Source organism: Culicoides brevitarsis, chromosome 2 (genome assembly GCF_036172545.1).
Source record: "Culicoides brevitarsis isolate CSIRO-B50_1 chromosome 2, AGI_CSIRO_Cbre_v1, whole genome shotgun sequence".
NCBI lineage: Eukaryota > Metazoa > Arthropoda > Insecta > Diptera > Ceratopogonidae > Culicoides > Culicoides brevitarsis.
In genome coordinates, this window is record NC_087086.1 from 25189864 (window position 1) to 25215760 (window position 25897).

At 26.0% G+C, this 25897-nt stretch overlaps 2 protein-coding genes across 10 annotated transcripts in view; both read right to left on the reverse strand.

Moving 5' to 3' along the window:
• Positions 1 to 64: 64 nt before the first annotated feature.
• LOC134831511 (large ribosomal subunit protein mL52) lies at positions 65 to 757 on the reverse strand. Its single transcript, XM_063845253.1, has 3 exons — positions 583 to 757; positions 373 to 499; positions 65 to 307 (listed from the first exon to the last, which is right to left on the reverse strand). Exons 1-3 carry the CDS (start codon positions 690 to 692, stop codon positions 125 to 127), a joined length of 420 nt encoding a protein of 139 aa, XP_063701323.1. The 5' UTR covers positions 693 to 757; the 3' UTR covers positions 65 to 124.
• A 2064-nt stretch (positions 758 to 2821) lies between these two features.
• Positions 2822 to 25897, reverse strand: part of LOC134832252 (collagen alpha-1(XVIII) chain) — a 101299-nt gene continuing 78223 nt past the window's right edge. For 2 of the 9 annotated variants that reach the window (XM_063846233.1, XM_063846239.1), the window contains 31 exons: positions 18618 to 18690; positions 18214 to 18251; positions 18045 to 18096; positions 17782 to 17979; positions 17135 to 17296; positions 16796 to 16869; positions 14536 to 14565; positions 13956 to 14022; positions 13765 to 13809; positions 11865 to 11917; positions 11679 to 11724; positions 10838 to 10873; positions 10629 to 10769; positions 10534 to 10551; positions 10412 to 10456; positions 9529 to 9696; positions 9414 to 9449; positions 9283 to 9338; positions 8990 to 9008; positions 8726 to 8848; positions 8030 to 8119; positions 7761 to 7829; positions 6240 to 6298; positions 5888 to 5980; positions 5711 to 5818; positions 5068 to 5100; positions 4934 to 4948; positions 4720 to 4850; positions 4473 to 4652; positions 3412 to 3636; positions 2822 to 3331 (listed from right to left, as the gene is read on the reverse strand). In XM_063846233.1, the coding sequence (XP_063702303.1) occupies positions 3277 to 3331; positions 3412 to 3636; positions 4473 to 4652; positions 4720 to 4850; positions 4934 to 4948; positions 5068 to 5100; positions 5711 to 5818; positions 5888 to 5980; positions 6240 to 6298; positions 7761 to 7829; positions 8030 to 8119; positions 8726 to 8848; positions 8990 to 9008; positions 9283 to 9338; positions 9414 to 9449; positions 9529 to 9696; positions 10412 to 10456; positions 10534 to 10551; positions 10629 to 10769; positions 10838 to 10873; positions 11679 to 11724; positions 11865 to 11917; positions 13765 to 13809; positions 13956 to 14022; positions 14536 to 14565; positions 16796 to 16869; positions 17135 to 17296; positions 17782 to 17979; positions 18045 to 18096; positions 18214 to 18251; positions 18618 to 18690 (2538 nt within the window). In that variant the 3' untranslated portion in view covers positions 2822 to 3276. Of the gene's footprint in view, positions 3332 to 3411; positions 3637 to 4472; positions 4653 to 4719; positions 4851 to 4933; positions 4949 to 5067; positions 5101 to 5710; positions 5819 to 5887; positions 5981 to 6239; positions 6299 to 7760; positions 7830 to 8029; positions 8120 to 8725; positions 8849 to 8989; positions 9009 to 9282; positions 9339 to 9413; positions 9450 to 9528; positions 9697 to 10411; positions 10457 to 10533; positions 10552 to 10628; positions 10770 to 10837; positions 10874 to 11678; positions 11725 to 11864; positions 11918 to 13764; positions 13810 to 13955; positions 14023 to 14535; positions 14566 to 16795; positions 16870 to 17134; positions 17297 to 17781; positions 17980 to 18044; positions 18097 to 18213; positions 18252 to 18617; positions 18691 to 19077; positions 19135 to 25897 lie in introns of all 9 variants that reach the window. The other 7 variants (XM_063846230.1, XM_063846231.1, XM_063846235.1 and 4 more) reach the window with 7 other exon arrangements.

The following is a 25897-nucleotide window of genomic DNA, read 5'->3' on the forward strand; positions in this document are numbered from 1 at the left end:
TGCGAAATATTTTGAAAAATTACCTTTAATTTTTTTTTTCATATTAAAATCACGAATAATTTCATTTTTTTTCAATTATTTATTCTAACGTCACTAAACTGAAAACCCATAAAGCACAAAATTATCACTTTTTGAGCAACAAATGACCCTTTGGCTTCAGCTTATTCTTCAGAATTTCTTGTCTCGTCTGAATTGCAGCATTAATATTTTCCTGATATCGTTGCTTGGCGAAATTAAGTTCTCCGATGTACTGTACGATTTTTCCCGCGTATTCGCGTTGCTTCATTACTCGACCTTTTTGTCGGACCTACAAAAGAAATATATTTAGTTCAAAATTTAAAAAAATACAAAAAAAAATTATTGAGAACTAACCCCTAAAGGTGTCGGACGTCCATCCATGTAAGTGTAATCCGGGAGATTTGTCAGTGGACCGAATGATGTTGGATTTTGCTCCAAACCGGCTTCCTTTCTCCAGTTTGGGATGTTTGGCTCAGTGTTTCTGGAAAATTAAAAGAAAATTCAATTAATTTGTTGGCAAATGTGAAAATCGAAGGGGCCGAGTTTTCATGGAATTTTACTTACTTCCACATTTTCTTATCTCTCCATTTCTTGATTCTGCCTCCGAGTGCTGCGGTTGTGCTGATGGTCCTCCGAGGAACGAAGGTAGAAAGAATTTGTGTGAAAGCCTGCATTTTTTAGTAGAAAAAACTTAATTTAATGATATTTCTTCGCTCACATTTATGTTCCCTATGTGCATTTTATTATCAAAAACTGTAACAGCTGATGTGCCCCAGCATGCAAAACAAAAAATCCTGCCGCCCCCAGTTAGCATGGGCAGGTGACTGTCAAAATTTTCAATTGTTTGACCGTTATTTTTAATTCTTTTGATTTAATTTGTTTTTTTTCACTGTTTTTGAATTATTTGAAATTTTTAATCATAAAAATAATGAATTTGACCCCAAAATTATTTGTTTGGCTTCAATTTTGGTAAAATTAGTTATTTTAAAGCAATAAAATTTCAAGAGCTTCATTAAAAATATTTGCGAAAAATCTCATTTCTTCACAAATTTTGTCCTATTCTCAATCATTTACAAAAATTTGACATTCTAGCCTAATTTTAAGTATAATTGAGTGAAAAATACTTTGAATATGGCCTTTAAAAATCTCAATCCAATTTTTCTAATTTCTTAAAAATGTATTTCGTATTAAATTTAAAATTTTCCGTTAATTCAATGTTTTTATGAGACTCTCTAATTTTAATAAAATTTCAATAAAAACTAATTTCGCAAAACAGAAAGAAAATTATTAAAGGCAAATGAAGATATCACATAGAATACGATATTTATTAAAAATCAAATATTTAAGCAGATATTTTTTTTTATAATTTTTTGTTCAAATATAACAATATTTGAAAATTTTCTTACATTTTTAAATATTACTCGGCATCAAAAAATTTGAGCGTGTACCTATTGAAAAAAATCGTTTAAAAAAAATCGGTAAAATTTTCGAAAATAAGTTGTTGATATTTGCTAAAATTTGGGCTAACTCAAAAATATTTTTTAAAAATTAACAAACCTTAATTTGCTCGTTCTTCAAAAAAAAAATAATAATAATAAGGCGAATAAATTTAATATTTTCATTTTTTGTCCCATGAGAATTTTCAAGAGGGGGGAGGGTAATAAAAAAAAATAAATATTTTTGAAACGTTTTCAAATGTTTAACATTGATTCTAAATATTTATTTAATTTTAGTTTATATAATTTTCAAATTTGAACCTAAATTGAAGAAAATTCAAACAAAATCTCACAAAATAAAAATTTAAAAAAAAATTATTTTGGTCACGTGACTTGAAAAAAATTTTCTGTTACAGAAAACGACTTGTTAAAGCGAATTTCTTTTGTTTTTTGTATGATTTAGATTAAAATTAAAAAAAAATGTCAAAAATATTTACTTTTTTAATTTAATTTTTATTTTTCCCCCTGAATTTTTTCGACAAAATTTGAGGGGAGGCGACAAAAAGTGGATGTATTAAATTTATTCGCCTAATAAATATAGAAATAAAATAAAACACCATCAAATTCCAGCATCAAAATCTTTATTTATTTATTTAATTAATTATATATAATTTTGTTCTGATTTTGTTTTCCTTTAATATACATTTTTTTTTGTTTCCAAGTAATGATAAACGAAATAAATTTGATGCTACTAATTTTCCTATATTTCTAATATACAAATGTCATTCTCTCTGCATTTCATTCATTCTCATTTTTCTAAATATTTCCCGTTAAAAAATTACTTTCCATTCCGTTAAATTGAAAATTTTACATTTATTATTTTTTCTAAACTTTTCGCAATAAAAATAAAAAAAATTAAATTTTCCAATTTTAATTTGTATGTAACTGTAATAGGTCACCACGTATATAATAATAATATATTTTTGTTTGAAAAATTTCACTAGAGACTACTTACGACCTAGTTTAGTAATGTAAATGCTCTTCTATGGCCTTATAGTAAGTAGTGTTTTTTATTTTAATTCTTACATGTATTTATATTTGTATTGTCCTGAATTTTCTTTTTTTTTCTCTTAAAATATAGATTTTTATCTAGAAACTTAAATTTTTTTAAAAGAGACATAGACGTGGGTGAGTAAATGGAAATGGGAAAATTAATTTGGTTAAAAATTATGAATTTTAATTATGACTAGATAACCTACCTAGATGTGATTGTATAATTATAACCAATCATTCCTCATGTTATTTACAAAAAAATCTCATTCTTGCTCTAGATTATTATATACGTTATTTCTATTAGATGGATGATACTTAATTTTACACAGCGCTAACAATGATTACATTTATTCATTAACATTAACATTTTTTTTTTGCTATATAATTTTTTTTATAACGATCAGTTTTAATTTCAATTATTTTTTTATTAAATTTTTTTTAAATATTTACAGAACAAAAATCTTAAAAATGTGCGAAATATGGCAAAATATTTTAATCATAAAATGGATCAAATTAACGACTAGAGATATGCATTTCTACCAATTCCACTGGGTGTTGTTGTTGTTGTTGTCAAATATATCGGTTTAATATTCTCTTTGATACGATAAAAAAGTTGTTTGTATAAAAAATGATATTTTGTTGAGCGATATGATGAGTTTTTTTTGAGTAGTATACAAGAATACAGAATTCACATTTATCCGATATTTCCACGATATGTATAGAAATAACAAAAAATGTCGGAGATTTAATCATGATTAAGTTTCTGACTTTACTGCTGAAGCTCTTTCAGATGTTGCGTGTACTCGGCTTCCGTTAACTCGTGGCTGTGAAAAATTTCGTTGGATAAAAAAGTTTTTCATTTGCACAAAAAAAAAAACAAAAATTTAATTTTAAAGAGGCTTACCTGTCTATACTCCGTTTGCTTCGGCTGGATTTTGAGACAACTTCTATGCAAAGTACGATAAAACGATTATCACATGAATATTCTAGTTGTTCCACTAGATGATTGGTTTGGAGGTTGCTGGCTAAGCCGAAGGTGTCACGCGCTGATGACTGCCAATTGTCGCAGAAGGTGCTCTCGACACGGATGCCGTATTGCGTGGAGCCGTGCCAGAGGGTTTTTTGTTGCCTGTGAAGAGAGTAAATTGATTATTTTGAGTTTTAATATAAAGGGATAAATTTCGTCCAGTGTCGATTTTTTTAATTTTTTTTTGCAATTTTATTAATTTTTTTTAAACCAAAATATTTTTTTATTTCAACATTTTTTTTAATTTAATAAATATTTTTATAGCAAATTTTTTTTAGTAATTTTTATTTTTTTAAAAATAAATTGGCTTTTTATTATTTGCACACATTCAGAAATTGCATTGTAAAAAAAAAATTAAAATATTTTTATTTTTAAAAAAAAATCATTTAAAAATTACAAAAAAAAAAACTTCAATATTTTTTAAAAACATTTTTGAAAAAAATCATTTTAATATTTTATTAAAAAAAATTAAACTATTTTTAGAAAAAGCTTTATTTTTTATTTTTATTAAATAAAAATTTGAAAAATGATAAATTTTTAGCGCATATTTTACTAAATTTTCAAAAGTTAAATTTGTAAATTGTTCATATCAATTACAAATTTGCTATAAAGTCGCTAATTAAATTTTGAAAAAAAAAAAAATTTTTTTTTAAGAATATTTAAGAATTATAAGAATTATTGAAATGTAGAAAAAATAAGATTTTTTTTAAATGGATTAAAAATTTTTTGGATTACTTTAAATTTTTTGGTGAGAAAAATAATTATTAGCGTAAAAATCGATAAAAAAAATCCAAAACCCTTAAATTGAGCATCATCAACGTTTATTGACACTTGGATTAATTGATTTTTCGTGCGCTTCAATGGTCGTGACACGAAACGCCGCGCCGCTAAAAACCATTTTCAATTTTATATTCAATCAAAAATTTCTCCCGACTCACCATAACGGATCCGTTAGCACGTTCTTTCCATTAAAACTGTAGAGTCGCGGTGTTTGTGTAAACAGACCGCCGTTTCCGTTGAATATACTTTTCCACGAGTGGAACAAAATATCGCCGCGGGTATTTACAACGGGAAGATGTCGATCGGACGCCTGCACAATGGTCTCGAGATTTTGAACTCTGCGATAAAAAAAAAAAAAGTTTTTTAAATAATTGATTGATAAGGTGCGCCACGATTTTCACTCACTTCGACGAGAGGAAGGCTTTGAACGTGCCAAGCAAGCCAGCACGTCGCGCTTGTCTGTAGCAAGCGTAATCAATTCCACTAATTCCCTTCATATTTCCAGTTTGTGGCTCATTTAACGCTGCCATCCGCAACTGCAACGAGAGAAAGGATGATGGATTAAAATGAAAAATTGATGTTTGTTACAGCGGGCAAAATTTTTGCAAGCGTTTATTACCATTTCAGGACTCCACTGTGTGTCATGTTAGTTTGTTAGTATCAAGTAATGAGCGGCAGAGAAGAGAGAAAAATAGAAAAAAAATATCTAAAATTAATATCCGATCAAAACGGACACGCTTAGAGATTAGTTACCGATTTATATTCTGCATTGTTAATGGTAAGGAACTGCAGGAAAGTTTTAGGGTGTTAGTAAAATGTTACATATATTACACAAAAAATCACTATGAAAAATTGGTGTAACCTTTATTAACCGCAAAATGACCACAATTTACGCAAAATATTAATTTTAGGATATTTTTGATTATTTATTTAATTATTTTTTTATTTAAATTATTTTTTTTAATTCATAACTTTTTTAGTTTTTAATTTTTTTTACTGTATTGAAATAATTTTTTTAAAAATGTTCTTTCAATAAGAAAGAGGTAAAAATATTTTTTAAGATTTTTTAAATAAAAATTTTTACTTTTTTAAAATTAAATTAAAAAAAAAATTGTGTTAATTTTAAAAATTATTTTTTGTATTTTTTTTGTTCCAACTTTTTATATTTTTGGGTAATAAATTTAATTTTTAAAAAATTATTAAATAATGAAAAAATAAAAAATTAAAAAAAAAACAAATTTAAAAAATAAAAATAATTTTGAATAAATTCCAAATACTAAATTTTTTTTAATTTTTATTAATTTTCAATTTTTACGATTTTTTATTAGTTTTTGAGACACCAATTTTTGCATAGTGAAGGATTCACTCAAGACACACATGATAAAATTTGGCTTACCGATGGTCCATCTACGGGTTGTGGAATATTGTTCAAGAGGTTGGACGCATACTCGGGAGCGGCAGTTGCTGGAGCAGGTTGCGGAGCAAGCGAGACAAACGTGCCAAGCTGCCAATTTACATCAAGAGGGAATTAGGAACAGTCATAATTTGTACCGAGCAAAAAAAAAACACTTACCATAATATACTTCCAACCACCTTTCACACGAACCAGCACGGCTTCTTCATCAATCAAATACGCAAACGTACCGACAGTCGTCAATGTGGTCGACTAATTGAAGTAATTAAAAATTTTAATTAGTCCTGTTTTTTATCACTGTGTGTGTGTGTAAAATAATTACAGTAATCATAATGTCGCGATAACGAGACGTCAACGCAGAAAACGACGGAAAAATGAACAGAACGGAGAATTGTTATCGCAAGTGCCTTAATTCACAAAAGGATCTCTTGAGAAAATCATAATAATTTCAACTTTTCAGGGAAAATTCGTCGTTGTCGCGACACAAAAAAAAGAAGTGAAATATGAATACCTTTAATAATGCTTCTCGGCTGCCGAAAGTCAAGGTGCCCGTCTCAGCATGTGCTCTACCTGTTTTTTTTTGTAAAGTTTAATAAAGAGGAAATAATTTTAAGAGATATGAAAAATAGAAGATTATCATGAGAGGATGGATACAAAATGTTTTCTTTTCTTATTATTTTTCATTTTCTTTAAAAAAAATAAATAAAACGAGAGAAAATGTGCAAGATTGTCAATAAGTACGAGAAAGAAAATTGTATGAAAAACACGGAGACATTAGGAAACATCAAGGAAGTGCCAGCCAACGTTACATATTTTGTACATCTAAGTGAGTGTTTGGTGAAGGAAGTTACTGGATTTAAATGGATTTTGTGTGGGAAATTGTGTGCTTTTAACTCGACAAGCAGTTTTCTATAGTTGAAGAATATTCGATTTATTTTTTTTGTCAAAATATTCTTAATAGTTAGTAAGTTTAAAATTCTTGAAATAATTTTTTTAAAGAATAACTTATGAGGCTATTTATTATTAATCTACACTTTTTATTTATAAAAAAAAAATAAAATAAATGTGTAAATTGTAAAAAAATAATAAAATAAAAAATGTATCATTAAATTTTTAATAAATAAAAAAAATAATTTTTAATTTTAAAATAATTTTTAATTTAATTAAGTTAAAAGTTTATTTTAACAATTTTTGACTGTTTATCATTAGTTTATAAAAAAAAATTATTATATAAATTTATTCATTTTTTAAAATTTAGATTCAAAAACGATTCAAAACATATTTCAATTTTTTTAAAAACATTTTTTTCGAGAAAAAATCGAATATTTAGTATATTTTATATCATAATAGAGGTCATAATTAAATTTTATACTCAAAAAAAATACATTAAAATATTAGAAAAAAGTTAATTGAAAAAGATTTAATTTAGAAATAAATTTAGAGCGGTCGAAATTAATTTTAAATGTAATTTTTAGTAATTAAAAATTTAAATATTATTTAATTAATTAATATTAATAATAAATTAATTAATTTAAATAATTTTTAATTAATTTAAATTACCTAAATTTAAATTAAAAATAAATAAATCGAATATTCTTTCTTCCACATTCACGTAGAAAACTTTTAAATGAATATTTTCATGTTGTAGTGAGAAAATTGTTTGTAGTTGCTTAAAATGTACATTGTCCAAAAATTTAACATCGAAAGGTGACAAAATAGCCATTCAGTGCATCATAAAAAAGAACAAATCGTGTGCCTTAAAACAACGTGTGAAAAAATTTGTTGTGCGAGCGAGCGAAAAACGTTAAACGTGTTGTTGCTGTAATTTAACTTTTATCTGTTTTTGATGAACTTTACGTGAAAATGGTGAAAAATTTAACAAGATAATGTGTGAAAAGCACGAAATGTAAACACAATAAACGGAAAAATGAACGACAATGGCGTGTAGGTAGGTGTAGGTGCTGCTGATGATGATGATGATAAAGTGATGCAAGAACATTGATAAAATTTGGTTGTTTTGTACTGTACTAACTTAGGTGCCTACCATGACTATGATGCCTATTAAGATATCGTAATTCATCAAAGCTTCCAGTTCTAAATTCTAATACACAATTTAGTATACAATAATATAATAATAATAATGGTATCAATAATTTGTGTGTTTTTCATTAAATAAATCAAATATGTATCGTATCTATGGAGATTATCATATAAATTTTGTAAATAGAGAGACGAAGTGTGATAGAGATACAGGAGAAAGCGTGTGTCTGTGTGTTATTTTGATGAGTTAAAGGGATTTACCTCCTCTGTTTTCGTAATGTGGTATTCTTGCTTCGACTCCGGGCTCGCCCTTTTGTCCTTGGATTGATAGGCCTGGCGGACCGGGAGGACCTGAAATTAAAATTAAAATTATTTTAATTATTTTTTAAAAAATAATTTTTAAATATTTAAATTTAATAAAAAAAAATTAATTAATTAGAATTAAAATATTTTAAAATAAAATTAATTTAAAAATTTAGTATTATTTTATTGAAACCCTTATGGATTCCAAAAATTTTTAAATTATATACAAATATTTTTAATTTAATTTTTCGTATTTTTTTTCTTAATTTTTAAAGTAAAATATTCTAATAGTGATATTTAATTTAATTAACTTAATTATTTTATTGTATGTAATTATGTAAATTTCTTTAACATTTTTTAATTTTGATTTTATTTATTTTTAAGATTTATTTTTTAATTTCATACAAAATTTCATTGATTTACTTTGAAAAAAATAAATAATTAAAAAGAAAATTTGAGATAAAAATTCATTTCATGATTTTTAAAAATTAAAAACTTAAGTTTAAAACTTTAATTTAAAATAAATTTAATTTATGAATAAAATTATACTAAAATCAATATTTTTTAAAATATTTTTGAATACCTATTTAATATAAATAAAATTCTTTAAAAGAAATATAAAAAAAAATTAATTATTTTCATGAAAATTCTCACCTGGAGGTCCTGGAATTCCATTGACGCCATCGCGTCCCGGATCACCTTTCTCTCCTTTTGATGCCCCAGAAATGACAACAGACTCGCCTTTCTGTCCCTTTTGTCCTTGATCGCCTTTCATACCTACAACGGCGCCAAAAACGCATTGAAATAAATTATTATCAAACATTAATCACACGTATTATGTTCCGTAATTCATTTATTTTTTTTATTTGAACCAGCACGATAAAATAAAATATAATAATAATAAACATTTCCACTAACCTGGCGGTCCTGGTCGTCCCTTTTTAATGTCATGCAGCACACAATAAAAGTTGTAATTAGTCAGTTATCATTTTAAATTATTGTCATTAATAAAAAACTCGAAGGCAATAAAAAAAAACGTTTATGATAAAAATTGTGGCTTTACCTTATTATTCTATACAATTTATTACAATTATTTATTTATTTTTTATTTTGTACAAAGAGAGAACGGACATGGAAACAAGAGTTTGTACAAAAAGAGAGATATTTACAATAATGTCACTTTTTTTTTTTTTAGCGAAAACACAACTTACCGCCCATCCGGTTAAACTACCAAGGTCATTTCCCTTTCCAGGAGGACCAACAGGCCCTAATATATACAAAAATTAGATTTTAGTAAGAAAAAACTCTCAAAGCCAAAAATATTAGAAATTTTCTCTCTCACCTGGTGGTCCAGTGCGACCTCTTCTGCCGCGCATTCCTAAAAAATTAATTAGTTTTAATGCAAAATTCACACTTTGTACAATTTTTTTCGCAAGTTGTTAGTTTTATTTACAAACCTTTGTCTCCCTTATCACCCTTAATATAATCCAAACCGTTTCCGTTACCATGAACGATGGATCCACCTAGGCCAGATCCACTGTCACCTTTGGGACCTTGGAGTCCTCGAACGCCTTTTTCACCGCGTTCTCCAGGTAGGCCGGGAGGTCCAACCATTCCCATCATTCCTGATGCATGGTTTGGAGGTTAAGGTTAGTAGTTTGTTAGTATTTTTTTTTATTAGTTTAGTTTAGTTTAGTTTTAAATTGTTAGTTTATTAAAATTATTTAAGGCAAGTGCAATGTTAAAAAATTTAAATTAAATTTCAATATTTTTGCAGTCTTAATTTTTTTTTTTGAAATATATTTTATTGATTTTTTATTAAGGCTTTTATTAAAAAAAATGAAAGTCTTAATTTTAAAAAAATTATTAAAAATATATATATATATATTTATATATATATATATATATATATAAAATATATATATAATTATAAATATATATATATTTATATATATATATAATTATATATATATATATAAAAATATAAAAAATAAATTAAATGGATGATAAAAAAAATAATTAAACATAAATTAAAATTAAATAACAATTATCAAAAATTTATTATTTAAATTATTGATTTTTATTATTTTTTTCTTGTTTCAAAAATATAAAAAATTATGAATTTCAGAATAAAAAATGAAATAATCTTCTAAAAAGTTTAGTTCGTTTCATTAATTTTTAAATCTTAAAAATTATTGTTCTTCTTAATTATTTCTTCCTGTGATTTATTAAAAAAAAATAAGAAAAATTTAATTTTTTTTTTAAATTGCACTTGCATTAAAATTAATTTTTTGAGTTAAAATTATTTTATGAATTTATCGTAAAAAGACTTAAACCAACCTGCTTCTCCGGGTGATCCAGGAAGTCCATCAAATCCAGGAGGCCCTAAATAATTTTCGCATAACATGTTAGTAAGTCCATTCATTCATCATTCCAGTTAATAAAATCCAATAAAATCTTACCTCGTGCTCCAGGTGGTCCTGATTTTTTTTGTTGGTTTAAAAAACGATTTGCAATTATTAGTTGTTAGTTTCGCGGTAAAAAGAAAGCTTTATACCTGGAGGTCCTGGCGTACACATACAACTGTGATTGAATTTGCCATCAACTGTTTGGAAAACTGTCTGTCCTGGTGGGCCAGGAGGTCCCATTGGACCAGCTTCACCGTAATTTCCCTTTTCTCCCTTCAAACCTCGTTCACCTGACATTCAAACAACACAAGACTCGCATACACAAAAAAGCTCTTAAAAGTAAGGCTTAGCGACATACCTTGAGGTCCTGCAATTCCATTGACACCAGGCATTCCTAAAAAAAAATAAAGTTTTAGCAACAAAATTCTAAAAAATTTAATTTAATTTTCGAATTTAAAATTCTAGAATCTAGATGGAAAAATTGTAATTTTTTATGGTATCTAAATTTTCGAATATTTTTTAAAATTTTCTAAAGTTCTATCTTTAGAGGGATTGTATTTTGATAATATTTTGCATCATCCATTAGTGACTAAATAAAATAACTCATTTTTCTTCCTTCATTGAAATCCATCGAATATTTGATGAACCCCACCCTCCCCTAAGTTTCGGACGCCATTAATGGATAACACTTTTTCTCAATTTTTGATGAAATAAATAAGAATAATTATTTTTTGAATTAATATTTGACCAATTTCAATTTTAAATTACAAAAAGTCCAAAATTAAATAAATTAAAAATCAAATAACTACTTAACTAACTTTTTTATTACCAATTTTTTTACAACTTCAACCAAAAAAACTAAAAAAAATTCTAGAAAATTACGAGATTTCCCATTAAAGCGAATAAATTTACTATTTTCTTTTTTGTTAGCCTACTTCCGATTTTATTAGAAAAATTTAGGGAAAAAATAAAATAATTTTTTTTTTTACATTTTTAAAGAAAGAAATCACAAAATATTACAGTTTTTCATTAAAACTATTTTTAAAAAATATTAAATTTATTCGCCAAATCCAATTTTTCCATTTTTCTAATATTTCTTTTAAATTTCCCACACGTTATTTTCAGATTTTTGTACTTTTTCCATCACCGATCGTCAATAATTTTTATTTAATTATTTTTTCCCGAAATTAAAAAATTACCTTGTTCTCCTTTTTGTCCTGGCATGCCATTAACGCCCGTGTGACCCTATAAAAAAAAATTAAAAATATTCAAGTTTTTGGACAATAAATCAAAAGACAAAGTTTTAAGTTTATGAAAAAGTTCTAATAAAGTTGCTAAGTTTTACGCAAACACCAATGCAATTAGTACAACAAATAAATAAGTACCTTTTCTCCTTTCACTCCCATCAAGCCTCTATCTCCTCTGTCACCTTTGCTGCCTGTTATTTTGTTGTTTGTTAATAAAAGCACAAGAAAAAGACGCCGTATTAGTCACAATTTAACGAAACATACAGAAGAAAAACAAAAACCAATATACACGAAAATAATAACTTGATAACTAAAATTGATTAGTAAACATTGCATTGCACTGCCTCTCGCCCGCTCTTCGGCAAAATAATAAGAATTTATATCGTTTTCCTTGTTGATTTAATAATTTCGCCTTGATGCTTTTCGTTTCTTCTTCCTCTTCTCGCTCATTGTATTCCGATATATTGACTCAAAAATTATTTATTACACTAAAATGTCTGAGAATGGGAATTAAATTTCCTTCGCAGAGCGAGAGAGAGAGAGACACAAGGTAAGACGATAATAAGATTAAAAATTTCTTTGAAGGCTTTGTGTGTTTGGCGCACTGAGCGCAAGAGTTATTGGAAGGCAGGCATCAGTTATCAAATTATTTGTCTCGAAATTCGGTTAAAGATTGTCTTCTCTGACGTGATTTTGCGTGTAGTTAAATCAATGTGCGTTCGTTATGTGCACGCTTGAAGAATTATTTTCATTTTAATATTAAATTAAAGGGAATCTTTTGCTCGAATTTTCAATGGGATTTGCGCAAAAGGGGAGTAATTGCTTTTAACCGATAAACCGTCTGTCTTGTTTACTTGCTGCTAATTAGTGAAACGCGGTAATTGATATGACTGACGAAAATTTTGTCGGTTGATAAATGGAGGTGGCTGGTTGTTTTAAATTTTTTATTAAATTTTTACTGATTTATTAAAGGTGATTTGATGTTTAATTTTTGAAATACGATTAAATGAATTTGTTCTTCAAAGATTTTTTAAGAGAATTTAAAAAAATAAATTGTCAAAAAATTTCTTTTGTTTCACATAAAGACAGTTAAATTTCTTTAAAAAATTTTTAAGTTAATTAATAAAAATTTTTAATTTTAATTAATCTTTAGAAAAATTTTAAAGAAAAAGCAAGTTTTTTGAGATAATTAATTTTTGTTCGAAAATATCAAATGTGTCAAAAATCAAATATTTGTACCCGATACATAAAATATTTAAGTCTTTGATATTAAAAAAAAAATTAAAATTTTAAGAATATTAAAAAAATAAATTTAAACTAATCAAGTTTATTATTTTAATTTTTTAAATTTTTTTCAATAAAAAACGATCAAAAACTTGAAACAAAATAATTTTTATTTATTTTTTAAAATTAAAATAATCATTTCCAATCAATTTTATTATCATTCTGTAATTTTATGAAATTTAAAATTTTTAGATTATTTTTTATTCGAAAAAAATAAAAATAATAAGAAAAATTAAAAAAAAACAATTTTTGGTCCCAAGCTACTTTTTTATGAAATTCAAGTTGAAAAATTATCAACTTTTAGCTCGAAACTTGAATTTTTTTGAAATTTTGAATTTTTTTTTCTCCAAAAATTCATAAAATAAATGAAAATTTTAAAAATTAATTAGAATTAATCAATGTTGAAAAAAAATAAAATAAAATAATAAATAAATAATAATAATTTAAAAATAATTCGTCGAAAAAAAAAAATAATAAATTATATTTAGTCAAAAAGCCAAATTTTTAATAAACTGCCATTATTTTTACTCAAGTGTAAAAATTCTCAATTTAAAAATTATTATTTTTTTTTAATTAAAGGCTTCCTTTTGTCACATTTTTGTTTTGTTTAAAAAATTAAAAGTAACAAAAAAAAAATTGTCAGTATGGTCACACAAACAAAATTCTTTCCCTTTTATCATATATCATCAAAATGAAAATAACTCTCCATGCAGGACAATTGTCGTCCAGGTAACAGACACACACGAAAATTTACCTTGATATCCCCTTTCACCAGGATGTCCCATTTCACCTTTGTCTCCTGCATTATTTTCGGTCAATTACGGAAAACACAGCAGACAATCAATTAAAATGGAAAATACACAAAAACAGACGTGATTAGTACGAAAATCACCGTAATTTCGCCGTAATTAGTAATTAATAGCGGGTAAAAACAAAAGCCCTCACCTCTGTCACCTTTGGGACCGGGACTATTACCACCGCCTCGCAACACTTGTGATGGTATAATCGATTCCTAAACACAAAAGTGATTAGCACAGCGTTAGTATTGGCTCAATTTCAGCTCTTTTTGCATGCAATTTATTTTTTTTAAATATTTTTTTTTATTAGAAACAAACTTTTTTATCATTTTTACAGTTAATAGCACAAATTACCGTCATCAGAAAACCTACACATCGCTGTGGATGTGCAAATTTTCACAAAAATGAAATAAATTTTTACAGTTTTTTTTGCACACACACACACAGACAACGAACAATTACAAAGACAAGCCGAACAATTTTTTTTCGCTCGCTTAACTTTTTTTTTAAAAAATTTTTTTTTACGACAAAAAAAAATAAACATGGAAACCGAACATCAAATGTATATTTTTCTGTTAATTTGTTAGCAACTATCATGACATCTTGTTTGTTTCTCTGGCTTGTCTGTATATTTGTTCGTGCCGCGTGGCTAAAATTTGTCCCACAAGCAATATCACCTTGTGCCGTATGCAAAATTGTAAAAATTCAAACATTTTTTGCTGTTATACCTTGAACGTCCTCGTTGGATTCCAGCTAGTCTAGTTAGTTTGAAGTAGTATTTTGTTAGGATTTTTTACACACATTTAGTTTTTGCGGTTGCGATATTTTTTTTTAGATTTTTTTTATTTTGTTTAGTTCAAGTGGTAAAAAGAGAATGCATGAAATATACGATAATATTTTTATGTTTACAGTGAGTTTTTTAAAAAAATATTCTTATATAGCTAGGAAATAGTAATAAAAAAATAAAAATGGAGAAAATTGGAAAAAGAAAGTATCGGTCGATCGAAATCCACATTGAAAAATATTTTTTTAATAGTTATTAATGATAAACTCCATCCGTTGTCAATGTTTGGCTCGGCCACGTGTGTGCTGCTCGCTGCGAGAGAAATGCTTGATCGGGTGGAAATTCTATCGAAGTGTGTTTGTCTGTGTATTTTTTAGACACACATGACTTGAAAAACACACACATGAGCTCCAACCGGTAAACGATGCATTTTTTGTGTGTGTGTCGAACTCAATGGAATGAAATTCTTTGATATGGTTGGAGCTTTCAATTTATTTTATGTGTGCATTTAAGTGGAAGCTCAAAGTTTATAGGCATTGATTGGACCGTGGGGCGACACAAAAGTAATGAAACAAAGGGCTTTACTGCGTTTTAATTTACTTTTTTAATGTTTTTATATTTTTTTGACGTATTTTTAAATTTTATAAATTATAATTAATTTTAGAAGTCATTTTATAATTTTATTTTTGACATTTTTTAAATCCATAATAAAATTAAATTTTATAAACGCGTTTAAATTAAATTATATTTTTTATAAAAAAAAATTATTTGAAAAACAAAAATAAAAAAATAATTAATTTTATAAAATATAAGTTTCACATTCTTGATATCGCTTCAAAAATAAAAAGATTTTTTAAAATTTTTCATTTAAAAAAATTTATTTTGCACTCATTTTCAAAAAAAAAAAAAATTAATTTTAATTTAATTTATTTAATTTTTAATTTAATTAAATACGTTTATTTATTCTGGTTTAATTTTTTAAAAATTAATTAAATAAAATTTTAATTTTTTTATTATTTTTTAAAAGTCTGAGTTAATAAAACTTTTAATTTGAGATTTTTTATTAATTAAATTCATAAATAATAATTTTTCAAGTTTTAGCAACTGGAAATTATTTTTTCAAAAAATGTTTATTTTTTTCGAAGAACAGGTATTTTCTACAAATTTTTTTTAATAAAAATATCAGTTTTCTTAAACATTTCAATTTAAAAAGTAAAATATTAAAAAATAAAAATTTAAATAAATTTAGTTAATTTTATTTTTAAATTGAAAAATTAAAAAATTCGCATTTTAATAAAATGTGCAAGATAACATATTTTTAACTTTATTAAAAATTTTAATAAAACTTTATTATGTTTTTTTTAAAATAAATTTTAATGATAAACTAAATTTTTTTTTACAAAAAAAAATATCTTATAAAATATCTAAAAACTGAAAATAATCAAAGTTTTTCTTCGCTAAAAAATATTTAAACGATTTTTTTTTATTTTTATTGCGTCACTTTAAAAACAATGACCGTTACTCAGTATTTTCCGCCCCCCTCAAATTAAACGTTTTCAAAGCTGAACGTCAGAGACGGTAATTAAAAAGAAGATAATAATCACATGCCGTCCATGGCAATGACGTCGGCTTTGCATTTTGCATCGTGATATCACATTTTAAATAAATGCGTCTTTCTTTATTGCCCGTTCCTAACACCCGACAAGCGACACAGGCACACACACATGGCACGACACGACCAAAGACTGTTATTATATCGGAAGTAGTAATTGAACAAAGGATTAAACAAACACACGTTGAACGAATATGTCGTGAATGCACGTTAGAAGACGAAGAATAAAAAATTGTAAAATATTTGTTGTTGGCATGGAGATATATATAGATTTCATTTAGCTCTCTTTAGTGTGCAAACGACATAAAGAGGCGTAAAAACTGCATATTGTGAAAATAATTCACTTTTTTACTGTTATTTTCTTTCTTTCTATTTTTTTTTTGCATACGGATGGAATATGGGATTAGATTCTCGTTCACATTGTAAAACGATGTAAATCAAAGGAATGTTTGCGAAACGAGATTGAATAAAGACAAAAGGGAATGAAATGTTTTGAAAACAATGATTTTTTTTTCATCCTAGATTATTATTGTTAGTTATAGGAAATGTTAGTGCATTGTTAAAGTATGAAAAGAGGATTTAAAGCACTTACATCGTACGATTCTGAGAAGCTCGAGGAACCGGGTGGACCTTGTGGACCTGGTACTCCAGGTATTCCATCCACACCTAAAAAGTAAAATTTAACGATTAATATTATTTTTGAATAAAAAATTTTTAATTATGAAAATTCGAGAGATTTAACTAAAACTTGTAAAATTTTTTGATTTGTTGAAAATAAATTTTTAACATTTTTAATTGATTTTTTCTCAAATTTTGAAAAAAAAAAATAGAAAAGTTGTGAAGATCAAATAATATAAAAAATTATGTTTTCATCAAAAATATTTTTTTTTCAAGCATAAAATTAAATTCTGAGGAAAATTGCGAAACTTACCGGGATCCCCTTTGCTTCCTTGCATTCCTTCAGGGCCACGAGGGCCTATATCTCCAATATCACCTTTATCACCTTTTGGGCCCATGGCCCCGCGTTCACCGGGTATTCCAGGCGCGCCCGTCGTCCCTGGAATCCCTGATTTTCCTTCCTTTCCCGGCAGTCCTAAAAATTTTTTTTAATTATTATTTTGTTTAAAAAATTTAATTATTTCAGTTTTTAGGGAAAAATAAAAAAAAATCAAAATTTTTAAAAAATATATTTTAATTTGTTTTGACAAATTTTTTTACAAGCTTTTTATTGAAAAAAAAAATAGCAAAAAACAGTAAAATTTTTTTTTTAAATTGCTTGTTTTTTATTCAATTAAATTAAATTACATCTTTTAAAAAAAAAAATAGTTTTTTTTCTTACAAAAATCTTAAAACTGTCAAAAACATGATCAATATCTAAATAATTTCTCAAAAAAAAAAAAAAAATAAATAAATAAATAAAAATAAAATAAAATTTATTTTTCACAAATTTCAATTAAATTTTTCTTCAATTTCAGATTTAAAAATAACGATAAATTAAATTAAATTAATATAAATTTTTAATAAAAAAGTAAAAAAAATGCCCCTTAATGCAAAGTCAAGTAGTAATAAAAACCTTACCTGGTGGTCCACGCAGAATTTCCCTCAGCTGGTTATCTTTTTCGATTAAATCAAGGATATTGGTGGCGTTGCAGCCGCATTGTCCCCATCCCAAACCTCCTGATGGCAATTTTTCGTCGTACAAAAATTTCCCTTCCCATCCCGATGACGAGGCATTCTGCCCTGGCACTCCAGGAGGTCCCGGCGGGCCAATTGGTCCTTCAAAGAAAAAAAAATTATTTTAAAAAAAATATTAACTTTTTTTTATTGACTAAATATCTTACCTGGCGGGCCTGGAGGTCCAGGTGGTCCTCGAATGGAATCCCCAGCGGGTCCCTGCAAAAAATAATTAACAAAAAAACGTTAATTTTCCAAATATCAGTGAAAATGTGCATTTATTTGCTGGCATGGCTGAATAACCAAAACAAACAAATGATTGTCACACATCCGTACCTTTGGTCCACGTTCACCCTTTTCGCCTTTGCCATAGCCTGATGACGATAATGGTGGTAGGTTGGTGTTTAGTAAAGTAGAAAAACAAATTAAATTTAATTAAAATCACAAAATTTATACATAAAACTGTTAATGGGCACAACGGACGCCGCCCCAGTTCGGGAAATGGTCACCACAAATTTTTGTATAATTATAATTTTCACAGTCATTAACTCTCGGGAAACGTTATTAATTTTATCTTTATTTCTTGCAGTTTTAGGCATTTTTGCATGTGTCGCCAACATTAGTGCTCATTTCGACGAATTGTGAGCAAAAAACGATAATTATACGTGCGAATCCGGAAAAAAGTTGGACCGATACGAGAACTGAGGCGTCAGCAGTTGGCGAGAGAAGCAAAAACTTACTTTTTCCTGGTGGCGGTAAAAATGGCGGAGGTTCATCGTCGATATCCCATTCACCACTTTCTGGATCGTTAGCCTGTTAATAGAAAAAAAAACAGAGAAAAAAATCAGTACAAATTTAATAATTAGAAAGGAAAATTTTAATAACGATGGAAACATATGCTTTCACTGGAAATCGTTCTCAAGACGTTTTTCTCGTCGACTTGAAAACATTTTTTATTGAGTTGCATAAATTAAAACTCGATTAAGTTTATTTATTATCCACGCACTGCTTGCTGATGTATCGACAGTAATTTTAATCATAATAATGAAAGTAACTTTATCAAATTAGCATACAATTTAAATATTAATGTTATAATTTTGCGGTCGCACAGTTGTTAAAGTACAAAAAATAATATGAGAAAAAATATGTAAAACAAGGAAAAATTAAATAATAAATTATAAAAAAAATATATTAACTTACACCACTGCCCTCAAAGTCGGCACTCCCTTCTAAATCAAACTCGTTCGCGTCGAGAGCCTAACAAAAATTTAATTGTAAAAAAAATTTGTAAAAAAATGAAAAAAAAAATAAAAAAATGTTTAAAAAAATGTTTAAAAAAAATTAAAAATACAAAATATATGTTTTTTTCGGGTTTTGTACAAAAAATATTTTTATATGGCAGGAAGGGCAATAACACAAAATTTTTGTTTGTTTTTGCAAATTTCTTTTAATTTAAAATTAATTTAATTATTTTTTTACTTTTGAAATTTTTAATAAAATAAATACCTAAGACTAATTAATTTTTAAAAATCATCCGTTAATTGTTAATTTCGTAAAATAGATTTTTTAAATTTACGTAGGTATACAATTTTTTTAAAATTTATTTTAAACAAAAAATAATTGATTAAATTTAAGAAATTAAAATTAGTTTAAAAAATATAAATTAAAAAAAAATTATTAAAATATTTTTAAAAATAATATAGGTAAATTAATTTTAAAATTTTTCAATAATTTTTTATAAAAAGTATTTTTAAATTAATTTTATAAATATTTTTAAAATAAAATTTTTAGTTAGAAAAATTGTCCCTAAAAATTTCCAATATTAATTTTTATCAATATATAAAATATTGATTTCTTGTCTCATACAACGCCTCTTGAGACATTGATACTTTATGTTGTGCTGATTGGCAATAAAATCATGGAAAATTTCTTAGAATAACAACCACTGGGCTTAAAATATTATAAAAACAAGCAAAATATTGCCAGCAATTGGAGGCAATTTAATCGTTCTCGTTTTTTAAGTGAATTCCAAGTAATTTGCAAATAAAGTCTGTTCGTGAAAACAAAATATTCGGATGTCGATCCAATGAATATATTAAATTTCTTTGAAAAAGATTTTCTATTATTTCAATAAAAAACCTAAGAAATACAAAAAATATATTAAAATACCCTGCGTTGGCGTTGTTTTAATAAAAAAAAAGAAAAAAATCCTATCACTACATAGTAGAAAAATTAATCTATCGCCCACTCGCACATTTTCCATTAATTCCATACAAATTCTAAAAAATACCTTAATATTACTAACTTGACGATTTTACACAAAGTAATCTTATTACCATCTACCCTTTTCAGTTTCTTAGCAGCAGATACAAATTATCATTAAAGCTACATCATATCCCACATCCTACTCATCCCCAGCTACAACGACACATTTTGTAACATTTCCGCTCCTTTGTAACTCAAAAAAGGTGCGAAAAACGTAACTAGAACAAATTTTTTCATGTTTCCTATGATAATAAATATAAAATAAAAATAATCCTCCATCACTCGATCCAAGCCACATTTTTCCATTATATTGCTTCGCATCACATCACAAGTAACGACTTTCAAGTAACGTGTAATAAAATTGACTTTTCTCCCCGAAAAAAAAAATACATGTGTCAGTGTGTCACGCGCGCGACTTTGAAAAATGTCAAAATTTTGAAAAACAACAATGTAACCTACACACAAAAAATGTACGAAAAAATCTGGGAGTCCAAGTTGTTTGTATTCCATTCAAACTTTTTTTTTGGCATCTATGTGGGACGAGCCTTGGAACAATATTATTTTTAATTTTTTGTGGACTGAAAAAATATTCAGCAATAATTATATAATTTATTTTATTTTTCTTAATTTTTAATTTAATTATTTTTTTATTTTTAAAATATTTATTTTCTACATAATTGAAAAATAATTTATTTAAAAAAATCGAATTAAAGTTTAATAAAAAAATATTTAAAACTGATATTAAAAAAAATTATTTCAATTAATTTTATAATTTTTATTGTTAATTTTAATGCTGTATTTTATAATTTTTTGAAAAATATATTTTACTTAAAATTCTTTAAAAATTAAAATTTTTAACGAAATTTTTATTTAAGAAAATTTATTATTTTGTTCATTTAAAAATTAATTCACTTTATAAATTATATCTTTTATTTTTAAAATATTTTTTTTCCTTAATTAATTTAAAAATTCTTAAATTATTTCAAAATTTATATTTAAAAAAAAATTCAACTCAAATTTTTTATGATAAATTTTATAATGGTGGTACATATATATTTTTTTTTAAATAAAAATTATTTTTATTTTTAATCAATAAATTATTCAGACAAATTTATAAATAAAAAATTATTTCCTAAATTTATTTTTTTTTTAACTTTGAAAGTTTTTAAGAAATTATTTATTTTTCATAATATTTCGAAGAATTTTTTATTTCAATATAATATTGACAATATATTGCAGAACACAAAATTATTATCCAAGGCTGACTTCAGAGAGATAAACAGATACAATGGGAACTCTAAACCACAGATTTTGCACGGCTGCCGAAAAAAGGCGCAGGTAAGGTGAATGATGATGAATAAAAAAAAATACACACAAAAAAAAGAGTACGTTAAATTGTTTGAATATACCACAAAGTGAAAAGCACTTACTTCCACACGATTGAGCATTCACTTTTGTATCCTTTTCCCTTTATCGTGACTCTTTTTATTCGCTTTTCATCCATTTTGTGTGTGTCTGGGTGAAAATCTATGCGTTTTTATCCATTTTTCATTCTGTGTGATATTTAAATTTATTTTGATTGTATCTAAGAGTCACGTAAGCAAACAATAACTATCGTAACTATGTCTTCCCTTCCGAAAATCAGCATGCAATGAAAATGGGTTAAAAAGTCACAGGGGACTCTTTTGTGGCATCTTTCGAGGGAACGACGTGTATATTATTGATGCATTACCTTTATCCGGTAACAGAATAGGCCCAATAATCACTTGAATAGTCACACAATTCAATTAAAGAGTCCCACGTGTATTTTTTGTATGCCAGGAAAAATGAAAAGTTTCTCTGTCTCTTTTAAAAAGTTACAACGACACAATCAAGCAGTTTAAATAATAAAATGAGGATCAAAGTGATATCCTGTTCCGTTATTTTTTTTTGCGCCTGACACAAAGAAAAACGGGAAACGCTTTGTCTTATCGTCGTCGTCGTTCGTCGTTAGATTTATTGACTGCGTTGTGCTCATCACAGCTGAAAAAGGGTTGATTTCTTTTTAGCGCAAATGAGCTTGTTATATTACAAAGGGACCAAATAAATGACTCAATTAACGCTACCACATTCCGGGGTTAGTTTTGAGCAGACACAAACCCACTGGCATGGCAAAAAAAAAGTAAAAAGCGAATGATAACACAATAGAATGAGTGATTTCTCTCTGTCTCGTGTTTTTGTTTCGCCTGCTTCTATTCCAAGGGTCGTCCATTTTAATTTGACAAGCAAGTTCATTCATCAATGTACAAGAAAATGTTTATATTTATTTTTATTTAGTTGGACTATCAACCTTTTTAAGCGCGTTTTCTAAAAAAAATATTGCGGAGTAGATTTCTGTCTTTCCGCAAAAAAAAAAAAAATAAAATAAAATTACGGAAATTAAATATTCAATAAAATTGAAAATCATTCAATTTGAAAATATAGTTCATTAAAAATAAAATTAAAATTTATAAAAAAAAGAGATTTAGAGAATTCTTAGAAAATTTAAAAAATATTTTTTTTTTAATTATAGAATTTAAAATTAAAAAATCTATGCATGATAAAAAATTTAATTTTAAGAAAATAATAAATTAGGAATAATTAAGAATTTAAATTTTAAAAAAAAATTATTTTTTTTTAAATTAACAAAAAAATTTTTAATAAAAAATTTACGAAAATTCAAAATCAGAGAAAATTAATAATAAATCCAAAATACTCTAAAAAAATTAAAAAATTATTAATATTTATTCATGAAATATTTAAAAAAAATAAGATTATTTTTTCAATTAAAAAAAAATAGAAATCTGAAAATAAATTTAAAAAAAATAGAGGAATTTTCTCTGAAAAAATTTCTCTTTTTCTTTTCTGTAAAAAAATAATTTTCTCTGATTTTTAATTTTCGTAATTTTTTTTATAACTTTTTATTAATTTTTTTGTTAATATTTTTTTTTTTTTGAATTTAAAACTTTTTTTTTTATTTTTTTTTTATAAAATTTTTGCGATAAAAAGTGCGCTTAAATAAGTTTCTTCTCAAAACAACGAGGCTTTAAATTTTATTGCTGAACTACAAGTGTTGAAGTTCTCTCAAAAAATTCACTAGAGTGGAAATTTTTCGGTACAAAAATCCGTTCGCAGTGTTCGCCTAGTTGTTGCGTGATTGAGTAACACGTGCAACCCAACAGTAATGCTATGTGGATGGAGTTTTACCTTTTTTCACTTCATTTGAAATGTTGAGGCATCATTTATCTTACCTGATCTTTCCTCACATTTCCAGGTATTTCTGCATGTTTTTCCGCATTTGTACACATTTGAAACGATTTCAAGTAAAGTGAAGATAAAACACTGGAGAAAACTTAATTAAAACTCTTCAGCTCATCATTATTTACTTTAATTACTTTACTTCAACTGCTGTTTATTTACGTTTTTCGGGTTAAAAATGTTCTTATTTACGAATTGCTTGGCAGTCGGAAAATCGTAGTGCGAGAACGAAAATCACAACTGTCGTCGTTTCCAATTAACTACGCAGTAATTTGTCAAAAAAAAAAAAAAAATACAAATGACCGGCAAACAAACGCGGTCGTGTGCTTAATCAATCTGGTTGCTGCTGTAAATACGCAGTAATAAGTTGAAGTCAGTCACTGTTTGAGTTGAAATTAGTGACAAATTAACTGGTGTTTACTTTGGAGACGAATCGTTGATTAGAGCGGAATAATGTTGGATGTGGTTGCTTTGTCCTTGATTAGTTTTTTTTCACGGTAAATGTTGAGTTATGGGGAAAAAATATGAAAAAAACCCAAAAAATCCAATGAAAATTTAGTAAAAAAAATTAAATAGGTAATGGAAATTTTTTTAATCTTTAAACAAATTTATTAAAAAAATTAAATTAATTAAATTAAAATTAATTTAAATTAACTTAATTAAATTAATTTTAATTAATTTAATAAATTAATTTTAATTAATTAAATAAATTAATTTAATTTAATTTTTATGAATTTAAAAAATTAGAAAAATATTAATTAAGTAAAATAAAATACATATTTTATTAAGTTTTTATAAATTTATTGGAATTTTATGTGTTTTTAACCTTATTTTATTTTATTTTTATTCAATAATAATATTGGTCGATTTTTAATTTTTATTTGTTAAAATTAAATTAAAAATTATGCTAAAATTCCCCAAAATAAATATTTGTTTTTAAATCTTAAAGCTTTGTTACAAGTAAAATGAAAAATTTAGAATTAAAAAAACACAAATTGTTGGAATTTACTTTTGATTAAAAAAATGACAAAAAGTTGTAAATTTTTACATTGTCTTTAAATTAATTTATTAATTAATTAATTTTTCTTTTAGCACATTAAAATTATATCACAGCGAAATTTTGAAAAAGATTTAAAAAAATTTAAAAAATAAAAAAATAATTATTTTTTCTTAAAAATTATCATTTTGTTTAGATTTCGTTAAAGTTTTTTAAACTTATTTTTTTTTCAATTTTTATTTTAATTTTATTTAGGTATTTTTTTAATTTAAGTAATTAATTTTATTTAAATTTTCCAAAATATTTGAAAATTCACAAAAAATAAATAAATAAATTCAAATAAAAATAAAAATCAAAACCGAAAGAAAAAAATACAAAAAATCTGATTATCTTCCAAGAAAAACAGTTTAAACTACCAAAAACAACCTCACTCAACAGGTCCCGTATAATTTCACCTCTTTCCCGCGTCAATCGCTTTTGTTGCTTCTTACTTAAAAAAAAACTCAACAAAAATCTCTCTACGTGTGCATTTCTTGTTCCTTTTCATGTTGTTTATAATTTTCTTACAAACAACATCTTCTTCTTCGCTTCATATCTTAGCACCAGAAGTTATATTCCTGATGGTGCTACAAAACACAAAAAACATCTTAAACAAGCAAAACCGAGATAAAAATAATTGTCTGTTGCTCTTACTTGGCTCTCTGTGTTCAGCCAATATGTTGATCATTATTATTTTTTTTTTTTTTTTCGTCATCAGCGACAACAACAAGAACTCGAGCGTAAGTAGTTGATCAACTTTAACGATGGTGTCCTTTTATTTTATTATTTTGACTTTGGAACTTTCGACCCTCATTCACGAAACTCCATTCAAATCTGGAAAACGTGGCAACAAAGCACTCGTTACGGGAGAAAAATAAACCACTTTTCTCAAGAAAGAAAAAAAAATGGGCAAAATATTTACAACATCAAGAAAAAAATATGTGGGGATGTTGTTTTCGTCGTTCCTCCGTAGAAAAGGTAGAAATTTATCATCATCATCATAATAAGAGACCGCACACGAGAACGTTCAGTAAATTATTCACTAAATTTCTAGGAAACAGGAAAACTGGAGACGAGAAAAAAAGTAACGATAATTCCAGTAAAAAACAGGCAAATGACGAAAGAACCATATTTTCTTCAAATAACCCACTTAAAAAACAAGAGACGAAAGAAAAAAAAGTATGCGGTTGTTTTACTTAGATTATTATACAATTCCTCACTATTACTCTCGACATTTATTTTTTTTTTTCTTGTCTAAGAGTCCATTTGATTTTTTTTTCTGCTTCGTTTTATGCCTAGAACACACACAACTTTTTTTTTTCATCTAAATGTATAATCGAGTTGCGAAAAAAAAACAATATGAATGACAAAACACCAAGAAAAAAAAACACTGTGAGCGAAATATTCCTTTTTGTCCTTTTTTTCCACATTTTTGCCGGCTTT